This window comes from Camelus bactrianus, chromosome 7, assembly GCF_048773025.1.
Source record: "Camelus bactrianus isolate YW-2024 breed Bactrian camel chromosome 7, ASM4877302v1, whole genome shotgun sequence".
NCBI lineage: Eukaryota > Metazoa > Chordata > Mammalia > Artiodactyla > Camelidae > Camelus > Camelus bactrianus.
In genome coordinates, this window is record NC_133545.1 from 33,236,331 (window position 1) to 33,258,054 (window position 21,724).

Consider the following 21,724-nt stretch of genomic DNA (forward strand, 5'->3'; position numbering starts at 1 on the left):
TGAAATTTGTGAATGTGGAATAATATTTTATATCACTGTGAAAGTTAAGGCCTCAATGTCTAGAATGCCTGTTGACTTTTGCATATTAATATTATTGTTATTTATCATTTTTGACTGAACTATCAGAGGATAAAATGAAGTTTGTTTCAAATGTTTTAGTTGGGACAGAAGAGGAAGAGCGTCAAACATAAATGTACCTGAAAAATATAAAGTAGAGCGTGTGGTTCAGAATCACGAGGGGGAGGATGGTCACACGGCTTGTGTTTGGGGCTGAGATCTAATCCATAAACATTAGTTGGTGACTGATGACTAAGAAGCAAAACCAAATACTGGTCTTAAATCTCAGGAGTTTTGGCCAACTAAAACCAAATACTTAAATCTTTCTGGAGGTTTTTAATTATCTAGTAAAATATATTTTCCAAGTCACTTTTCTAGGTATGTTTCATTGAAAAAATTGCCACGAAACAATTTCAAACCAGGGACTGCTTTGAAACCTGCTAAATCAAGATTCCCACTTCTCCCCTTGCTGTTAGCCCAGGAAGGGCCCACATGGGGAGTCACCCTGACCTCTTGGGACCAGGCTTGACTGAGTCCATGGGTGTCCCAGGCAGATGAATGACTCGTTCCTTATGTCAGTATTCTGGAAGCATTTGCTCAATTATTCTATAAAGCAGAGGCTGAATTTATTTTGTAGCATTCAAATGAGGTACGAAGGTTTTGAACTGTATATGGCGTAGAGTCCCTGCTCATCCACACACCAGCTGTGTGAACTTGGGCAAAACTATTTACTATTTCTGACTTTTCCCAACCATAAAATGGCATAATAATAGTACCGACTTCTTAAGGGCATAGTGAGGATAAAAGGAGGTAATCCACGTAGAGTCTGAAGCGGAGTACCCATTCTCAAAAAAATAGTGAATCCTCAATAAAGTAATACTACCTAATCTACAATTATTTAAAAGTGTAATTCATTTCTCCCAAGATGAATTTTTGCACATTGCCTTTTAACATAACTTAAATTTGAAATAACCATGAATATTCTTCTACTCTGAAGAGAGCTTACAGTCCTTTTCCTTGAATCATTCTAAATGACAATTGGATAAGATTAATTTAATTCTGCATCTTCAGTGGATCTGTCATTCCCAGCCTCCACTTCAGAATTATGTCATATGGAAACTTTGTAGTCTTTTTTTTTTCCCTTGAATTGAAATATTTCATAAGTTTAAAAAAATTTCAGCCACTGATCTTTTCAGATACTGTTTCTGCCTCATTCTGTCTCTTCTTCTATTCTAAAACTCTGTATTACGTATGTTAAGATGTGTCTCATACATTTCTAAACCCCCCCCCTTTCTTTTCTTTCACAACTTCAGTCTGGGTGTTTTCTACAGATCTATCTTCCAGATTACCAATCTTCTCTTTAACTTTGTGTAATCTGCTATTAAACTTACCTGATGCATTCTCAGTTTGTTATATTTTCTAGTTCTAGAATTTCCGTTTGATCACTTTTATATATTCCAGTTCCCTGGTGAAATTCACTATCTTGTCATTTATTTTTTGAACATACTAATTAATCTAATCATTAATCATGATTATTTTTTTAAAAAAATTTCTTTTACTATCAGATGCATTTTATTTTTCTTTTCCTTTATAGTTTATTATAAGATACTGAATATAGTTCCCTGGGCTATGCAGTCAATCCTTGTTGTTTAACCATTTTATATATAGTAGTGTGCATCTGTTAATCCCATACTCCCAATTTATTCCTTCCCTCCCCTTCCCCTTTGCTAACCATAGGGGAATTTTATATTCTTCATTTGAGAATCCTTGCAACAGTTTATATTTTCTTCATTCACATCTCATCAGTCATTGCTCTGTGGAACAAAACATAGGTAATAGGTGTGAAAATTACCCCATAGAAATGTGCATTGGTTGTCCTGTCTCATATGAGAGGTCAGGGATAGGCATAATAGAAGAAAAAGGCAAGAGAGGCCAGGTAGTTGAATCTGTTAAATATATCTGTCTAGATTTAGATGGCAGAAGAGAATAAAAATGTTCCAAAACAGCCATAAATTCAAATCCATATGCTTCCTTAGAGATCTGATTATGGTTCTCATTTCTCCCCCTGTATTGGAGAAGGGAGGTTTTGGATCATGGAGCCGTTATTTAAGGGAGGTACCAAGTAATGAGTAAGGATGGAGACATGGAAGATTCTGAGCCTTATGAATGCCCTAGCCCCACCTTTGCCTACTTGTTCCCTAGGCTGAAGCTACACTGACCAAGGCCACACCACATGCTAATTTCACATTCTGTGTATGTTGGCTGTGTGTTCTCTGCCTGAGGCAGCCGGCCGTTTGATTGTGTCATGGGCACCAGGACATTGAAACTCAGAAGCTCCTGGTAGCTGGTAGATTAATTGCAGGGGCCAGGGCTGGGGCTGGGGCCGGGATAGGGTAGGGTGAGGGCGTCGAGGGCATGGCTGGGAAGTTGATATTCATTTTATTTTTTTGAACATAAGTAGTGTAACACATTACCTTGAATATAAATGGTGGCCACGTGTATTTATTGATTTGAATTAATAGCTGATCAACAGCATTATTTGCATGTGCCTTAAACCTGGGTGGCTCTGTATTTCAAATGCAAGTTCTGTAGGGAGTGTGAGTTCTTCTGTTCCTTTGTGGAACCAAAGAAAATTCAAGTTTCATTTCTTGGTCTCTCTTTTTGTGTTTTGGATTGTAGGTTTATAAGAGCATAAAATATAAAATAGTAAGCCTTCTAGCAGATGGTTACCACTCAGAATGGTGTTCTTATGTGATGTTAATTAAATGCTGTGACAAGAACATGAAAATAAATCTTTTTAGGTACAAATACACAAAACACACTGTCACAGTTTTTTCTTTTAGTGTACTTATTTCTACCTTTTAAAATAGTAACAGTGATCTCATTGAAGTGGAAGCCTATTCTTGGAGAAGTCAGTTTTTGTTTGCATTTAGACTTACATTTTCAGCTTTTGCACTTGCTGCTTACCCAGTTTACTCATACGTGAAGCAGATGTTTACCGTCTTGAGCGCTTTCCGAATTTACACATGCAGTTTTGATGTCAGATGAAAGACGTAGAAAGTTTGAACTCTTAGAATGAAGGGCAGGTAGAAGAAGGATGAGTCCTTAAATATTAAATAAATTTCAAATTATTAAACTTCTTTTCTCTTGTAGTGAGAGATTTTTCTTGAGACTAAACAGAAATGGGCTTCCCAAAGCCCCAGATAAACCAGAACGACATTGCTCTCTCTTCGTGGTAAGTGGATCTTGTTTTATCCAGGAGGCAGATTCTTCCTTAAGTACTTTATCTTGTTCAAGAGAAACAAATTGTTGTGCAAGAACATAGTGAATGTGCTTGTACTTTGTAAATCACACACACACACATTATAGTAGTGCCCAGAAACCTGAATACCACCATTCCTACTCATACCTTTGTCCCTTGAGTGTGTGTTAGAGCCTGTTGCCCTGTGGCCAAAGCACAGTGGTGATAGGCTCAGCATGGCATATGGTATTTAGTATCTACTTAATAAGTGTTTAAAGAATGAGTGAGTGAGACATTGAAATAAAATGGTCTTTTCTTTTAAGTCTTATTTGACATCTGTAGGCTTCCAGTAAAGTTGATTGTAGTAGTGTTTTTAGAATGAGGTTTGAATGATATGCTTCTGCTACAAAAATTCCATTAAGAATGTCTGTGTTCCTCTTTGTCTTTCTTCTGATATTTGTGAAAATAATGTGCTATGCCCTTTGAATGCTTCTGCATAAACTATGAGTTCTAAAATAACCAGACTGTTGTTTCTTGGTAGGATTTGGGTAGCAGCGAGCTCAGAAGGGACATCTACATCACCGTGCACATCATCCGAATTGGTAGGTACCCCACTTCTTAGCGAAGACACCAGGGAGAATTGCTGAGAGGTCTCTGTGTAGTTGTGATTTATTTGCTGTCTGGATCAGAAAGAAGTCAAAGGCAGATCTGAATCCAAGAATCGCAGAATTTGGGAACTGTTCCCTGATCTCCCCAAACTCTCATAACACCATAAATAGATTTTGTTCTCTTTCCATATAAGTCATTAGTTAGTTTGTTGTGTTTGTTAAGTTTGTTTTATTGGACTCCCTAGACATATTTGATTTAAAACCTTGGTATTTGTCTTTTTAAATTCTAATTTCTGTTAACAGCATAAATTAAACTTTTAGGCACTAGATTTCCTACAGGTTTATGAAAACTTCACAGCAGTTGGCATTTTCCAAAGTGTAGAATGCTACCGAGCAATATTACAGAAAGTGCTATAAGAAAAAGGTTATGAAACACTGCCGTATATATTTTTTCTCTTGTATAATTTCATCAGCTTATTAAAGGGTCTAAGAAGTCCTACAGGGAAAAATAAAAATGTCTCTCTAAACTTTGTTGATCCTAGCTCTCTCCAAATTTTTTGATTTGACTGTAAAAACTTTTATGTAATGGAACATTTATTAACATCTTGCATAACACACTTTGAGTGTTCTTTAGTGAACTTGCTTATCAGAGGCAGAATATGGTCACTAGTTTTTACACATATTATGCCTCTAAAAGCAAGCATTTAATGGCACAGGAACGAGGTAAAAGGATGAATGGTGTGGCCCACACCATTTTCTATTAAAGTTAACCAGCCAACCACTAATGAACAGGTGGTTCCCACTCCTTCGTTAGCTGTGCGACTTTACTTGCTGGGGAATACTTCTGCAGCATGGTAGTATCTCACCAGGCAACCCTGCACAGTGATATTTTCTTTCATAGTCTTTTATTTTATGCACATGATAACCACATTGTGCATTGAGAGAGACGATACAATGTGTCGTTTCAGCATAGATTTTCTGTATATTTTTTCTCATAGAAATCTGTTCTGAAAACCCATTTCATTTTACCCTATTTTTATATTTGAAAGACAATAGAAATAAATTAAAAAGTAAACAGTTTTTGGTTTTAATTATCTTTTTATAAATGAATCTGTGGGGAAAAAATTGGAAAGAATCTTGTAAATGTTGGAAAAGTTGGAATGCACATTTCTATGTGTTTATGAGATAAAGCCTCTCTGTTCCCAGGATGGCAGGGGTGTCGTTTATGTAATTCTTCGTGGCTTTTTAAAAAAAATTAACCAAATTTATAATGGCACTTGTTTATGTAAAATGTGGTTTTGGATATCTTTGTGTAAACATTGCTAAAATTTGAATATAATTTTCTATGGTGTTGAGAGAAAAAGTAAACCACTTGAGCTTTCAGAACTTTTAAAAAGGTATCTATAGGGTTTTGGTGGTAGAAACACAACTGGCAGAGTGACAGCTCGACCTGCTTACCCATGACTTAGGACGCTCTGTCCTTCACTCCCAGGATTACAGCTGAGGAAACCACTTCAGTAACATTACCCATCACAGGCTGCCTTTCAAATACCTGGCATTTGATTAGTGATTGTGTGTTTTACTAAGAGTTATATGATCATTAAGCCATCAGAGTGAATATTGAATCACAAATTACCTGCCCCCCTTCCTCGAGCTTTGGTCAAATTAAATCTTTACTGACATTACTGCAAAAACTTGCCTGATGATCACTCCCATAAGATCACAGGTAAGAAACTCTAAGAAAGATGAAGACTTAGTCTCCTGCCGTGTAATTAAGGACTAGAAGATTCCTGTCTAACAGGGACAGATACTTCTGTCTTCTTCTAGAATGTTCCTTGTACCATGTTTAGTAGGGAGAGGGTACTGACCCTCACTGGCTGCAGAGGCAGTAAGAGCAGCTGCCTCAGAATTTAAGCCTGAATCCTTGCTTGGAAAGAAGGGGAGGAAAATAAGAGAAATAAATAGTTTCCCTGCCTCATTCATTAATAACTGTATAATTTCTGTTCAGCAGTTATTAGTTCAACTTATAACAAGATAAATAATGACCATTTGTAACTACAAAGGACAGACCTGAACATTAATACTTATATCACTTATTTTATTTATTGGCCCAATAAACCCAGTAGATCTTTTACCACATTCATGTACACCTACCACACAACTTTGAATACGTTTAGTAATAGCTATCCCTTTCTGAGCAGGAACAGTCAATACCAGCTTTCACCAGAAAACAAAAGATCTCTAACCCATTTTCCACCACAAGGAACACCCATCCTTCTTATCACTATATTAATAATTATCGCGACTCCTGGCTTGTTTACCCAACCAGTAACCTAGCTGTACGACTAACAGCTAATATTACAGCAGGATATCTACTAATTCACTTAACTGGAGGAGCAACCCTAGCCCTAATAAGCATGAGTCCTACTACAGCCTTGATTACATTTATTATTCTTGTTTTACTTACTATTCTTGAATTCACAGTAGTCCTTATTCAAGTTTACATATTCATCCAATTAGTAAGCCCTTACCTGCGTGGTAGTACCTAATGACCCACGAAACCCATCACGTCACCCAGTAAAGCCCAGCCCCGACCTCACAGGAGCCCTCTCAGCTCGTCTTACAACAGCCATCCCATTCTAACTCAGCGTTTGTATTATCCTTAGGCCTGTTAACCAATATATTAACAATATATCAGTGATGACGAGACATCATCCAAGAAAGTACATTTCAAGGCCATCATACACCAGTCGTTCAAAAACGAAGTCCCTCTTTCTTACTGGTTTCTTTTGAGCTTTTTACCACCTTAAGTGGTATTCCAGGTTCTACTTGTAAGCATTTCTCTGAAAATGATGTATTGCAGAGACAATTTTCCATTATTACTGAAGAATGAAGGCCAAATTGGATACTGTCGCCCCTTTCTTTTCTATTTAACTTTGCATTTGGAGGAGCTGGAATCACCCAGATGTGCTATAGGAGAATTTCACTCAGATGAAAACAACTTATGGATCTGTTACTAAGCATCTGGAAACAGAGCTGCAGACTTTTTTCATTATTTTTCCTCATATTAACCTGTTCTGTTCGAGCTCCCCTGTGCTTTTCTGTCTTTTGAAGAATCCATTGGTAATTAAATACAATAATAAGTTAAAATAGTATCTCAACAACACGTTTAAAAATATGTACAATTGAAACAACTTGAAACTGTGTCAGAATAGAAATCACCTCAGGAGAGTTCAGCCTGAGTACTGAGTCAGGAAAGAGCTTGCTCATTTGATTCCCCAGGCTGACTTGCTACATACCTTCAGGGAGGAAATCTCAAACTGCTTCCTTTCAGAGGTGAAGTAAGTGAAATCACTTTTTTTGTGTGTGGAAATTTTTTAAAATAGAAAATGAAATAGACATCATTACTGCCTTTTTTGATGTGAACAGAGAGTTCATTTGTTCTTGGAAAAAGGAAATAGTTTTCCCATACACATTAATTAGAATTAGAAAAAGAAGGCTCAAGTCAGGTGATTTCCCTCCTATTTAATGAATTATTAGTTTGCCAGGGTGGCCCTAACAAGGTACCATGAATGCTCTGTGGAGGGTACCCCAACATGGGCTCAGCGCCAGTCTTCATGTTTTACCGCTGGCAGCTAAGGCCAGAGTTTGAGCTGTGTGCCTGAGGTCACACAGCTCAATGGTTGGAGGGGAGAGTCCAGAACCAAAGCAATGTCTTCAGTGGCCTCAAGCCTGTGTCCTTTCCACCACCTGTTCACATTTCGTATAGTCCATCTTGTAGCTGTATGTGTCTCTCTTTAAGATGGGTTAATCAAATGGCTCCTTGGGCCATGTGTGCTTTTTAATCGAACAGGTCGAATGGGTGCTGGAGAGAAAAAGAATGCCTGTAGTGTTCAGTACCGACGACCCTTTGGCTGTGCAGTTCTTAGCATTGCCGATCTGCTGACAGGAGAGACAAAGGATGACCTCATCCTGAAAGTGTACATGTAAGAAGCTTGCATGTGGCGGAGGCTGGGGTGGGCTCAGGGGCACGTGTGGATCCTACCTGGTGAATGCTGCTTTTCGTGGGTAATGGAAGAGAGCAAGGGAAGGGTTAAGATTATGAGCCATTTCTCAAAAACTCAGTAATCTGTAGATCCGTTTTGGGTGGGCTCACAGATCACCATTTGTCTGTCAGAGGAGTTATGAAATCAGAACCTAAAGACAGTTCAACAGTTGGGTGGATTGTCCACTGTGTAGAGTATCTCACATGAATTTAAATCCTAACATGTCTTTACCCTTAGAGACTTCATTTGTTCTTGGAAAATGGAAATAGTTTTTCATATACATTAATGAGAATTAGGAAAAGGGAGCTCAGCTCAGGTGATTTCCCTCCTACTCAATGTTTTACTGGTTTGCTAGGGCTGTCCTCACAAAGGACCATAAACAAGGATTCTTAAATAACAGAGATTTATTGTCTCAATTCTGGAGACCACAAATGCTAGATCAAGATGTTGGCTCCATGGGTTCCTTCTGAGGGCTGTGAGGGAGAACCTGTCCCCTGCCTCTCTCTCCTGGTTTCTGGTGACTTGCTGGCAGTCTTTGGAGTTTTGGGACTTGTGGGTGCATCAGCTGACCTCTGCCTTCACCATCAGGTGGCTTTCTCCTTGCGTGTGTGCCTGCTTCTGCGTCCATGTTTCCCTGTTTTATGAGGATATAGTTAATGTTGAGTGAGGGTCCAGCCTAACAAACCTGATCTTAACTTGATTAACTTTGTAAAGACCTTGTTTCCAAATAAGTTCCTCAGAATGCGGGTTAGGACGTCCATTACTTTTGGAGGGTTGAGGGGAAGGGGGCAGGGGCAAACACAGTTCAACTCATAACCCTCTGCTAAGAAAATCACTTAATGTATTCCAAAGCTTAACTTAAACGATTTTTAAAATGCACATGATTTTGTATCACCCAACCCTGAGCACCTCCCCAGCAGATGGAAAATTGATATTTGACACACAGTGATGTCCTCAGAGCAGACCCAAGGGGGTTAGAGAATGAAGGACCGGGTTTCCACAGTCCTGATTTGAGGACTAGGCTGCTGACCACCTCTGAGAGGGAGCTTACTTTAATTTTCTGTTCCGGATGTGGAGTTGATGTATCCAGTACAGTGCCGACTGTTTTTCCATATGCATAACACACGTGGCCCACTGCCTGTGGGCCACACACTTCAAATTGCTTTTTGACCACAGCTGCAGGATTTCATGGATTTATCCATCCTCTACCCACTGCCCCTGGGACCTATGTCACACATTTGCTAATTAGTTGACAAAGATTTGCTTATAGCCTGTGGTTTAGGACCAGAAACTCTCTATCTCTTTTGAGAGGGTTAAAATCCGTGACTTTGATTTTAAACTTGAAAACTTCTGGTGAAACTAGTGGGTAGTAAAACTTGCTACTCCTTTGATCACATAGTCAGGTTTAAATCCATGATAATCCCCTCTCTAAACTTGCGAACATAAAATGTCATTTATTTGCAATAATACTGATGGTAATAGGCACCATTTACTGTGTGCTTCCATGTGCGAGGAACCAGGTGAAGTATTTAGCATGCATCATGTCACTTTGTCCTCGTGACAAACCCATGAAACAGATGCTGTTTCCCCATTTTCCTCCACTGAGCAAAGATGCTCAATGAGGCCCAAAGTCACCTGGCTAATCAGAACAGGAACCAGATGTGAAGTCAGGACTGTCTGACTCAGAACCTGAGCTTTCTTGTTACCAGGTTGTATGTTTCCAGGTGGGATTTCACACCACCATCGAGTAATGGGAGGATGGTGCTGCCAGGTGGCATTGCTTTTTAAGAAAACTAAAATTTCTCACAAACGCAATCTCATTGTTTCATAAAGTGGTCTTTCCAGGTGTGGGAAGTGACTGTTAGATTCACCTGGCCACTGAGAAAACTGAGGGACTCTAAATTCCTTGGTTCCTCTTTGATCATACAGCCAGCACAGCAAGACTCATGAATTCTAGCTCTGCCTATGAGAGACACTCACTCATAAAAATAAATTGTACCTCTCTTTGCAGTATTGTCTGTTTTGTTACTGTCTTTTTTTTTTTTCCCCCTGTAAGCATCAAATAAAGGTTTGGGTTATTCTTGCTGCAAGAGAGATCCCTTAAAAATACCAGTTTCTCAAGTTAGGAAGCTCTTACAGGAAGAATGCTAGCCAATCAAAGCCATCATTGTAGGTTAAGAAGAAGCTATGAATTTAGTAAAACAGTTTAGGGAAGTGCCCATTAGGAACAGTTTGGAAGGACATTCTATTTGTGAAGGTGACCAAATCCCTAGCCCATCTGGAACTCAGAGACCAGTAACATACACCTCATCTGAGACTGTGAGATATGTCAGTCACATGCTTTCAGGGCTCTTGTGTTATTTGGAGGTGTGTAGGTTAAAAGCATGAATTCTGGAGTCACTTAACTATCTAATAGGAAGCAAGCCACCTTTCTTCCTTCCCCACTGAGTTGAAATAAGAAAACTGGAGGCAGAATGTACTAAATGGCAATTTGGTATCTTTCAGCTGGACAGGTGGGATGGTTTCATTTCACCTTAATTTTTCAGCCTTCTGAGATTTAGCGCTCTGTTTGGTATCCTGCTGTTAACTGGTTCAAAAATAACCTTCAGCCACTTCTGGCATGAAGTGGTTGGTCATGCATTATCAGTAAAGATCATTCCTGCTCATCTTGGGGGAACTATGCCAAAACTTACAGTCCATTGCAGTGTATTGTTGAGGATTCCAGGAAGGTTTAAGGAGGTATATTATAGCGGATATAACAGAAAGGGCAGGGGTGCTTTAAGGCCATCATCAAAGCGTAACAAAGTGGTTGTGTTTTCATAGGTGTAACACGGAGAGTGAGTGGTACCAAATCCATGAAAACATCATCAAGAAGTTGAATGCGCGTTATAATTTGACTGGATCCAATGCAGGTGAGTGTGGGACTGGCTGACTCCTGCTTTTCATTTCAGGAATTTTCTTTTGTCTGTGTAAGAATAATATGATGAGCCCTTTGGTTTTCTGTCTCTTCACCCCCTAAAAATGCTCGGTCAGCATTCTAGTACATACCTCTATTCTATGATAGGCTTGTGACTATAACTGTCTAAAAATATATATTCTGTTTTGAAAATATATTCTGTCTTGGTTTGAATCAAGGCAGAGTATCTGAATTTGTTCCATAGTGCCAAGTCTTGAGACCTCCAAGTTATTAACTGATTGCTAAAAACTAAATGACAGATATGCCCGGATTTATGACTATTGTGTGGAATAGGCTTGATGAACAGAAATCTGTCAACAAAGATCCAGGAAAAACAAGCTTCACGCCTCTAGCTGCAAGTAACTTTATTGTACTGGAGAATATGCAGCTTCACATATTGGAAATGGCTAAGAAAGAGTGTGATGTTGAGTGTAGTGTTATGTAGAGGAAAACATATGCATGTTTCTTCAGCAAGAACTGAAATATAATATAGCAGTATAGATTATATATGTTATGTGGCACATAGCCTTATATTAGTAATATACTATAGACTGTATTACATAGCACATCTAGATTATATAGTATATAGAGTGACTTCTTTAGTTTTAGTCAGTAGACGAAACTTAGTGAATATTGTTTGTTCCCTATCAGACCCACATTGAAGCAAAACAAACTACAGTTGTGTGCTTTAATTTATATATAGAAACTTCAAATTAAGTAAGCCATTATTTAAACAATGCATTGTTTTTTATAACTGATTTTTTTTAAAGTACCTTGTCATAGATATTTGTGTTATAGCCCAGCTTGCCTGGCAATTAGAAGAACCAGAGTGTAAATTCAGACCATCTTTTTTGGAGGCCTGTGCACATCTTGCCAGGCAAAAACAACCCACAAAGAAAAAGTCACTGCAGACAGAAACTTTGTGGTTCTGTTCAGTGAGAGCCATAAGTATCCACAGCTGACACTTGTGCTGGTGCTCCAGGCCACAGTGAATGGTGAGGTCAGTTTTCTTTTCCCTCTCCCAACAGTTGAGGAGGTCACTTAGCTTTTATTTGATTCATACGAAGTCCTACGTCGACCATGAGATAACCAAAAGACTTGCACTTAGTATGGAAGGCAGAGTCTCTGAAGGACCAGGGGATTTTAGTAGTGGAATACAACGTAAAGGAATAAGAATACTTCAGAAATTGTGCTGTGCACGCCTGTCTTTACTTTTTCTGTAAGAGAATTATGATAACACTGTGAGTGGGCCAAATGGTTTAGTTTAAATGGACCGTCAGTAAGATGGTAGAGCTACTACTTTTTTAAACTTACCTTGCTAAATTCATTGGCAAACTTCTAGCCAAATCCAGTAGTTTTGTTCACACCTTTTGGTGTTTCTTATGCCTTATGCCTTTATTTTTGAATGTCTTCTGTACCTGGGCTGTCCAGTTTGATAGGCACCAGCCACTGTGGCTGTTGAACATTAGCTATGAGGCTGGTACATCACTGGGATTTAGGTGTGCGGTAATCATAAAATACGTACTAGATTTCGAAGGTTTGATACAGTAAAATGAATGTAAAATATCCCCTTAATTTTCATATTGATTATATGTTCAAAGATAACATGGTGGATGTTTGGGTTAAATAAAATATATTACTAAAGTTGATTTTGTTTCTTTTTACTTTATAACATGGCTACGAGACGATCTTTTATTTCATGGGAGGCTCATATTATAGTTCTATTAGGCAGTGCTGCTCTAGACTCAGTTTAAAGAATTTTCTTTTTAAGTTCTTGTGAAGCTTCAGAATCATTCATTATGCCTTGCTCCTTTCCTTCTGCCTACTAACTGGGCAGAGATGTCTATAGCGTTGGTGTGTCTTTTTTCTTCTCCCCAGGGGTCCCATTACTATTAATTTACTTGCATTTGCCTCCTATGTGAATAAACAAATATAAAGCTAACTCTGAACTTCTGATTTTTTCCATGTATTCCCTTCCATCCTTACGATCATAGATGCAGTCTTGACTAAGCCAGTGTGTTGGCCTCCTCTGATATACTTCTTTCCAAACTCCTTGTCAACTCCAACGCCTTTCCTCTTTTCAGCCTTAAAATTCTTCTGTCATTGAGTCATTTGAATATATCATTGTCCAGACTGAGGTGACACCCAGTTGCCTCTTGATTCATGGTGAGGTACTCAATGAGAGTCTTTGATTTGTACCTCCAGGTAGATTTCTAACATAACTGACCCTGTATCCCGTGAGGTCAGGGTTCCAGTCAAGACAAACCACAAATTTCTCTCTGATTACAGCTGGGAGTCATCTCTTAGAGAGTATAGCCTCTAAGAGCTTTGCCTCTGGAAGTAGGATGTCCTACGTTTGAATCCGGTTTTACTGGGGCTAGTAGTATCATGCTCTAAGGGTTATTGGAAGGATTGAAAGAGAAAATGTATGCAAAGCACCTGATACACAATAAGTATGTATTTAATGTTAGCTCTTACCATTGTTTATTCACTTTGGAATCATCATCTGGAATATTCTATGCCCTCCTCTTAAGTTGGGTCACCTTGTTTTGTTTTCTCAAAATGGATCCTGATTTGATCTTCTTAATGAAGACTTTGAGAATAATGCAGTTGGATTATTGATAAGTTGAATCATTGAACTGACCCTTGTTACTCTGTGTCTCTTCCATCTCATCTCTGCTAGTTGACTGCTAACATCTCTTCCTAGGTCTTCCTTCTGACTACATAGACTAACTCCAGGGAGGGAGGGTGGCACATTCCGTAACCTTGGGAAGTTTCCTGGGTGCTTAGGTGCTCCACATGTTCCATGTACTTTGTCAATTTTATTGACCAACTGACCACTTATTCTTCACAGAGTCCTGAGTGAGGCTTCCAGAAAGTAAGATCCAAACCACCTAATTCCCTGACTGTTACCTGTTCTGGCTACAGCCATTGTACTGAAATGAAAAACCACGTGTTGCATCTTTGGAATGAGTGAAAGAAACCTTTATACCATAGAGCTCTGTCTAAAGGGTTTCCCCTCCTTTTGGAAGACTCCATCCTCCATTTTGCTGCCTACCATGACACTTAGATTCCTAGGCAGCCGAATGTATACTCTTTATACTTGGCTTTTGCTGTAAGGCCCTGTCTGCTCTCCTGTCCTAATGACCTACCCCTCTCCATCCTCCTTTTAAGCCCGAGTCCCAGCCAGCTGAACGCAGCCAGCATCTCCATGCCTTCTATTCCTTTCTTCCCCTCCTGATCCCTTGAGTTCCCTCTAGGCAAGGCAAACCCAACCCTAAGCCTCATCACTCCAAAATACTGCTCCAGAGGGAGAAATCTCAGGAAGGAACTTTTAAAAATGAATAAGTAAGTCCTTTACTCTTTCCATTTACGTTTCTGCCCTTCAGTCTTGGTGGGCTTGTCAGTCTTGTCACCTTGATCCATTCCCCATCTAGAGGGAAGACAGGTATAAAAACAGATTTCCAGGGGCTGTTTGGCTTTATTATTGGAAGGGAGGCATCTAATAACTTACTTAAAAATAGTAGGGGAAGGAAGGGTGTATAAAATTGAAGTCAGAAATCGGGGTATCTAATGTTGAAACTCTCACCATGGTTAGATAGGCTGACTTCCACCGTTTTCTCCTTGGACCATGGAGCAGTTGATTAAATGGAAGCAGTGCAGCCAAATGTTTTCAAGAGAATTGAGTTCACACAACAAAGTATTGTTCTTTCTCTGCTTTTCTCCTGTTATCCCTTGGTTATTGTACTAAAAAAAGAAAGAAAGAAAGAATAACTTTAAAATTAGTTTTAGAATCAAATTCTACCAACTAATTTCCAGGCCCTTTATGCTTCATTGATGTCCTCCTATCTCTTGGAGTTGTAATTTTGTCTGTTTAATAGACAAAAGAATTTGTCTCGTTAACTGCGTTTTTTTCCCCCTAACCTAAGACTTAACGTTGCAAAGGTACATTAACCGCTATCTTTGTTGAGTTTAGAAACTTGGAGAAAGTTTTGTGATCCATTTAACTTATAAAGGTACAAATATAATGGAATTAACATTTCTGTATGGACAGATCTAGTTCGGTTGGGTAATTCGACATTTCCAAAGTTGCACTCTGTGGGAATTTTAAAATCCAAAAATAATATTGTGAGAATTTGACCTTCTAAAAATAGCCATTAAAGTAAGCCCGGTTTAGATTTGTTGAACAAATGGTTATTGTAAACGTCACCTCTGATAGATATTAGCAGTTGAATTCTAGGAATGTGAAATAAGACTGAGCCAATATGATTTACTGAGACAAATTGAGTTCTATGACTTGAAATAAGTTACGTAAAAATCATTGGCTCTGGTTAAGTGTGTCCTGAGAGAAACTTAGGAATCTTTTCTTATTATCTGTGTATTTATGAAATCCTATTTCCTGTAGTTTGCTCATGTAGCTTACAACTAGAAGAAATCATATTTGCTAATCAGGTCAGTTTCTACAATCTTATTTTTGACTTAGTAAGATGAATGTTGTGGTTGCATTCTTGCCAACTGTATGTTTTAACCTCTACGGAAAGTTAATAGGAATTGCCTAGATACAGAGCTCACGTGTACAAAGTAGGCAGTTTAACCCTGGGCAGGAGGTAAATGGTGTTGTATTTGGCTGGGGTGAAGGGAGGCTTTGAGAGTTAGATAGCATTTGGGGTGTTGAACATTCTGTCCTCACATAGCCATGTCATCCCCTGTTGTTGTCTAATGCAGTCTTACTGAACTGGTGTAATTCTTAAAGGTTTTATCAAAGCTCCTCATTTTTTAATGTCGCATTTAGAAACTTTGCTTTCTAATATTGTTTAAAGAAAAGTGATACTGTTAGCAGATAGAGGGACCCCTTAAATTAGGAAGCCCACCAAAGCGTGGGTCCTTGCCAACAGCTATCCTTCGCACAGCATAGACAGAGGGACAAAGTGAACAGCTACTTTATTGCTCAATGGGGAAATGGAAGGAAAGTGCCCAAGCAGGGAGAAGGAAAGAAAAATACTCAAGCAAGGAAAAGAAGCACTTGAGCAAGGAGCCAGCAGCCTAGATGGCAGGTAGAGACAGCTCCAGCTTGGATCAGGCCACGTGGATTTTTCAGTGACTTCTGCCATCGTGTCCTCCTTCCAGGTGTGATGGAGCCAATCAGTCCTTGTATGGGCTTTCCCGGTTGTTGTCATGGCAGTCATCAACTGTCATGGTACTTGTGAGTGTGTCATTTAGCATGTTGATGCATTACATTGAGCATATAATGAGGCTCAAGTTCCCCTGGAAGGCAAATCCTCTAGCATCTTGATTCTAATCCAGCTCTAGTTTCTTCTTTGCAGCTGCCTCCTGAGACTTAGATAAAAGTAATTGGTTTCTATTCCAGGAAGGGGCAGGGGTGTGGATTCTGGGGGCAACAGCTTTGGTAACCAAAGGGAAGGTTGCTTTTAATGAGAATGCCTGCGATCTGGTAGACTGAGTGTTCCCCCAGAACACCGTCTCTGAAGATTCTGGTCAGCCAAAAAACACGAGGCAGGGGTTGGGGGACCTTAGTTCCTGTAGACAAACTTAAAAATATTGTCATGTATATTTCCTGAGGAGGAACCAGGACCCTACCCCAGGGCTGCACTATTGTTTCTCCGCTGCTCCTCCCTGTTTTCTTTATTCTGTCCCTTCCCTGGTTAGTAACTGTTTGAATCTGCACTTTGGAACTCAGGGAAAGTCAAGGAGGCTGCTTGAAGCCTATTTCCTACAAAAGAGAAATGGGAGACAGAAAGGATTTGTATCAGGGAGAGCCCACAGGGTCCTGCTCCCTTTCAGTACTTATAGGCACCATCTATTGGCTGGACATACAGTATCTGACCTTTTTGCTCATTTTGGAATTTCCTAACATTAAACTATGCTCTCTTTTTTATTCTTTTGAAGTTCTTAATGATTAATAAATGTTACTTTCAGAGAAGTTGCAAGAATAGTACAAGGAATTTCTAATTCTCAAAGGTTAACATTTTACTGCATTTGTTTTATCTTACTTTTTCTTTGTATACACACACATACATGCATTTCATATATATGTATAATATGTAGGTGTGGATTCTGTATAGTTAATATTACTGAATTGCTGTAATTCCTAAGGACTGCATCAGTGCCCCTTGTCCACTGAAATAAATGCTCAGCCTAAAAGTTGAGTTATGTTTTATATGGCCGGGATGACAGCCTCTCAGATGGCTCTGAGGGACTGCTCCAAAGAGGTAGGGGAGGAGCTAGGATATATAGGAGCTTAACAACAAAGACCAGGTAGTTGGAACAATAAAAGATTACTCGTTATCTAAAGAAAACCAGGCATCTCAAGATGAAGAATTTAGTGCTTTTCTTTGTGTGGGAGGGAGCAAACATTTGGGCTTATTGAATTCATTCCTTTGACAAGCACCTAGCTATCTAGGGCCAGTATCTTGTCCTTTATTATTCTGAGTCCCCTCAGGGTGCATCATTGTGAGTGGCTGCAGAGGCTGGACTGCAGGCTTGTCTTCACTGTGGGGGGTGGCGGCAGCCGCTGATGACTTGATGGTTTCAGCATTCTTTGTTTACTGATATGGTTTGCAGTATTTTTCTTCACACCCTGTATACACACACACACACACATATGCACATTCATACATACATATCACACATACATACATTTTTTTCCCACCTAAACTTTTTGAGAACAAATTGCAGGAATGATTTCTCTCTGCTCCCGCTTACTCCAGGTCGTGGCAACGTAACCACAGTCCAGTGATCAAAATCAGGAAGTTAACATTGACATAATACTCTTATCTCATCTACAGATCTTACTCAGATTTTGACAGTTTTCTCAATGTCCTTTATAACAAAAAAAAAAACCCCAGATTGTATAGCCAATGCAGTTGTCATATTTTTTTTAGTTTCCTTTAATCTAAACCATTCTTTCTTAATGGCAGTGGACAAAAAAAATACAGATCAAAATATGATATTAAACAGTGCTTTAAAGGTATTTTTAAAGTTTCATGCGGTACTTAGAAAAAAACTGCAAACTCAAATTGTAAGCTAATGGGAGTAGTAATTAGAGCCTAATTTTTTTTTCCTCTAAATTACTTATATTTTGCTAATTTAGATATAATCACTAACAATACTGTTCGGAAGATTTGCTATGTAGAAAAAATTTGCGGTTAACAGCAAGTATTTCAATAAATTAAAGTAATCAGATATTACATTCCATTCATGTATATACTATGCTTGATACACATTTTTAAAAAGTAGTTCTTAGCCAGTGGCTTACTATGTGCTTCATATCTTGAAAAAAATTGCAAGTTCAATAGTTAAAGTAAAAAGCAAACAAACAAAAACCTTTTTAACCTTGACATAATCCTCAGTGTATACCACTGAAATGTTGACACCCCAAATCAGGATAAGGATTGAAACTTAAGGTGAAATTTCTCCTTTGTTCGAAAGAAAATGTTAATTCCCTCTGAATGGTCTCATCCACTCCTGCAATCATAGCTTCCACTACATGCCCGTGGATCTCTCATTTCTGGTCAGTAAATTTCTTTTCTGGTTCAGACTCAATGAAAGTAAACAACTTCAGATGTCTCTTAAGTTCCTTAGTTTGACATTCCATAACTTACTATGTGTTACTTCAATCATATTTTCTCTGTAACTCTTAGCCATGGGTTAACTACTTCTTCAAAGAAAACATAAAAGCTTTCCCAAAGCTTTGAAATAGCAAATCTGTAAACTAGCAGTTACAATCACAAGATTATTTGCTGATACTTATCATACCTTTTATATGTTAGAACACAGGCATCCCAATGAATAGGGTAACAAAGATCTCAGGGAAGTGATCCTTAGAAGGTGAGCCTGTAGTCAGATTCTTTGATTTATCCCCCATGGTGTCAAATTTGTGTCCTTTAAGAGTTAAGTTTGTCAAGGGAAAAGTAATCAATAGTCAATCTAAGAAAGGAATGGAAATTTTAGTCAGGCCAAACTGAGGATTATAACCTGGGAGACAGTCTTTCAGAGGATTTTGTTCCAAAGAGGTAAAGGAGGAGATAGATATATATGATTTTGGTGAAGGGGGTATGTGCAGTCAGGCACACGTCTCAGTAGAGGGTTGCTGCTAGTCACTAGGAACGGAGTAGTGCTTTTCTAAATAGGGGAAGATGGAGGGAGTCAGGTTCATAAAAAATTTCTCATGAAAGTATCTCGCTATCTGAGGGCCAGTTATGTCAGTTTTCCCAGAGTACAGAGTGCCTCATCCTGATCTCCGCCTTGTACTGTAGACCAGTGACTGCAGTGGCCAATGGCTTGATTCTTGTAGAACTGGATGGTGGGCAACATGCTTTATTCTATAATCCCTCTCCTTTAGGTCTCAATTTAGACCAAGATTTGAGAGGCATTTTGTGACCAGTTTGTCCCATGGTGCTAGGAATGCTCAAGGCAAAGATTTCATTGAGGAGCTGTTGAGTGTGGACTAGGCCCTGCTCACAGTGGCCAAAAGCCTCTGGACCACCTATTTTACTGGTCTTTTATGGTCCAGAAAATGGTTCTCTCTTGTTGCTCCTTCCCCATGTCTAGAGTTACACTCTGACAGTCATTGTTCTTACAGGACTATGTATTTGGTCAGTTGTTTCAAGTCACCTCATCACCATTTTATCTGAGGCTCAGTCACCATTGACTAATGCAAGGAACAGTGGATAAAAATATGAAATTTTATTTCATCAGTCTGTCTAAGGAAGTGGTCAACAATCAGCATATTCACAAATTGAATAGTACTGGCTGAAACTCAGAAAATTAATGTGTGACTTTTAGAAAGGAGAGAGGTTTGTTTTTTTGTTTGTTTGTTTTGTTTTGTTTCACTTTAAATTGGCTTTGAAAGTGCATCTGAAAGAAGAGCTGCATCCCCAAATTTGAGCATTTGCAACGTTAATGCCACAAGTGTCTAGGTTTACAATGTGCCAATGTTAAAGGACAGATGTCTTTTGGATAATCTGGTCCTGCTGGGTAGAGGCTTTGAGCAACCAGGCCCCGTCTATCACATAAAGAACACACCTTTTAGAGGCATGTGGTACTGTCACGGCCCCCATTTTATTTCTTCTTCCAGCCTGGCCCATTTCTGCACACTAGGCTCTTCTGAATGCTTCTGGCTTTTGCTCAGCTGACTCATTTTCCAACAGCATTGTCTCACTGACACCACTCATCCTAGACGTTTGGCTTCCCTTCTTCCCTCTGCTCCAGTGGCCCTGAGACCCTGTCTGTGATCTCCCTGTGTAAACACTTCGCCAGCCCCATTAGAGTTTTACTGCTTGATGCAGCGAGGATGTACCCCTGAAAGTAATAAATGCTTCTAGTGTTTTATTCTAAAAGTCAATTATCTCACCTTATAGACACAACATATAATATAATATTCTAGGACTTGAAATAAAACTCTGATGCCAGTTTTGTAAATCAAGCACATAGAAAGGAAGAGAGGTAAATATTCTTTCTCTGGTAATAATGAGGTCTTAGGATTTCAGAAATGAGTGGAAATTACTAAAGATGCATTTATGAGATAACCTAATAATATCATTTTTAGGAAGTTTTGCTGACATCTCATGACACCTCATAATTTTGTGGTTCAAGTTTGGAAGTCCTAGCAGTGATGTTTTACCCTTAGCCCCTTCCTTCCTTCCAAACTCAAAGTATGCAAGTACTGTCAAGAAATAGTGTTTTTAAAGTTTTGCTGCAGAACAGCCACATGAGTGGCTGCACGGACCCACACCAAACTGGCACAGCTATAACTGGTTAAGATCATATTTTTTAAAAAGCATTAAAGTCTAAAAATTTTCTTAAGAGCATACAGCAGATGAAGACATACTTATTTAAAAATAATAATTCAGAGGTAGGAAATAGCTCAGTGGTAGAGCATGTGATTAGCATGCTCGAGGTCCTGGGTTCAATCCCCAGTACCTCCATTAAAAAATGAAAAGTACTAAACCTTGATAAGAAGAGAGAATTGGTGACCCTTGTGCCACAGCCCACGTCCTCCCTCCCACCTGCCCTTGCTCAGCAGGATGGAAGTTCTGCTCTGGGCACGTGTGGCCAAGAAGATGGGGATCCTTCTCCCCTCAGCTGTCAGTCAAAAGATACTTGATCTGACCAAGAGCTGAAGGCTTCTAGTACTTCTCATCTCCATTAGTTCTGAGTTGCAGAGGCTAAATTCCTGGCCAAAGTGGCTAAGATGTTGGGGGCTCCCTGCTTCCACTAAACCCCCACTCACCAGGCAGAGGCTCTGTTCCAGAGGCAGCAAGCCGAGAGAATTGAGGCATCAATCACCGTTGACCCTGCTCACTCATTAGATGGAGGCTCCACATGAGGAAAGGCAGGTTGAGAAGCCCAGAGGTTACTGCCCCAGCCCAGCACGTGCTCATAAAGCAGAGATGTCACTTTAAATAAAGAGTGGACCACTGTACCCACCTCTGGCTGTAGAACAGCGGGTCAGTGATTTGGCCCAGAGGAAAGGCAGTCAGTAAGGAGAGAAGACTCAGAAGCTCTCCTGAAAGAAAATGACTTTATTCGAAACAGAGTCTGAAATTTAAACTTGTAGGAACTCTTGAAAACAGTGGTGGCTTTGGAGTAAAGAGAGGTTTTTCTGAGAAAAGACTGAAGGAAAATGAAGAGAACCTCAGAAAAGTCCCATCAACTGCATCAACATATATAAAATGGGAGTACCAGAGAGAGAGAAAGGAGCAGGAAACATATTTAGAGAGAAAACTTTACAAATTCAATGAAAACATTAATCTAAACATCCAAGCAGCTCACTGACTAAGTGGGCTCATCATTT

At 39.3% G+C, this 21,724-nt stretch overlaps 1 protein-coding gene across 1 annotated transcript in view; it reads left to right on the plus strand.

Moving 5' to 3' along the window:
• Positions 1 to 21,724, plus strand: part of DOCK4 (dedicator of cytokinesis 4) — a 405,568-nt gene that overhangs the window by 214,448 nt on the left and 169,396 nt on the right. Inside the window, exons 9-12 of the mRNA XM_045511159.2 lie at positions 3,211 to 3,292; positions 3,840 to 3,900; positions 7,760 to 7,892; positions 10,776 to 10,864. Coding sequence (XP_045367115.2) covers positions 3,211 to 3,292; positions 3,840 to 3,900; positions 7,760 to 7,892; positions 10,776 to 10,864 — 365 coding nt within the window. The remainder of the gene's footprint in view (positions 1 to 3,210; positions 3,293 to 3,839; positions 3,901 to 7,759; positions 7,893 to 10,775; positions 10,865 to 21,724) is intronic.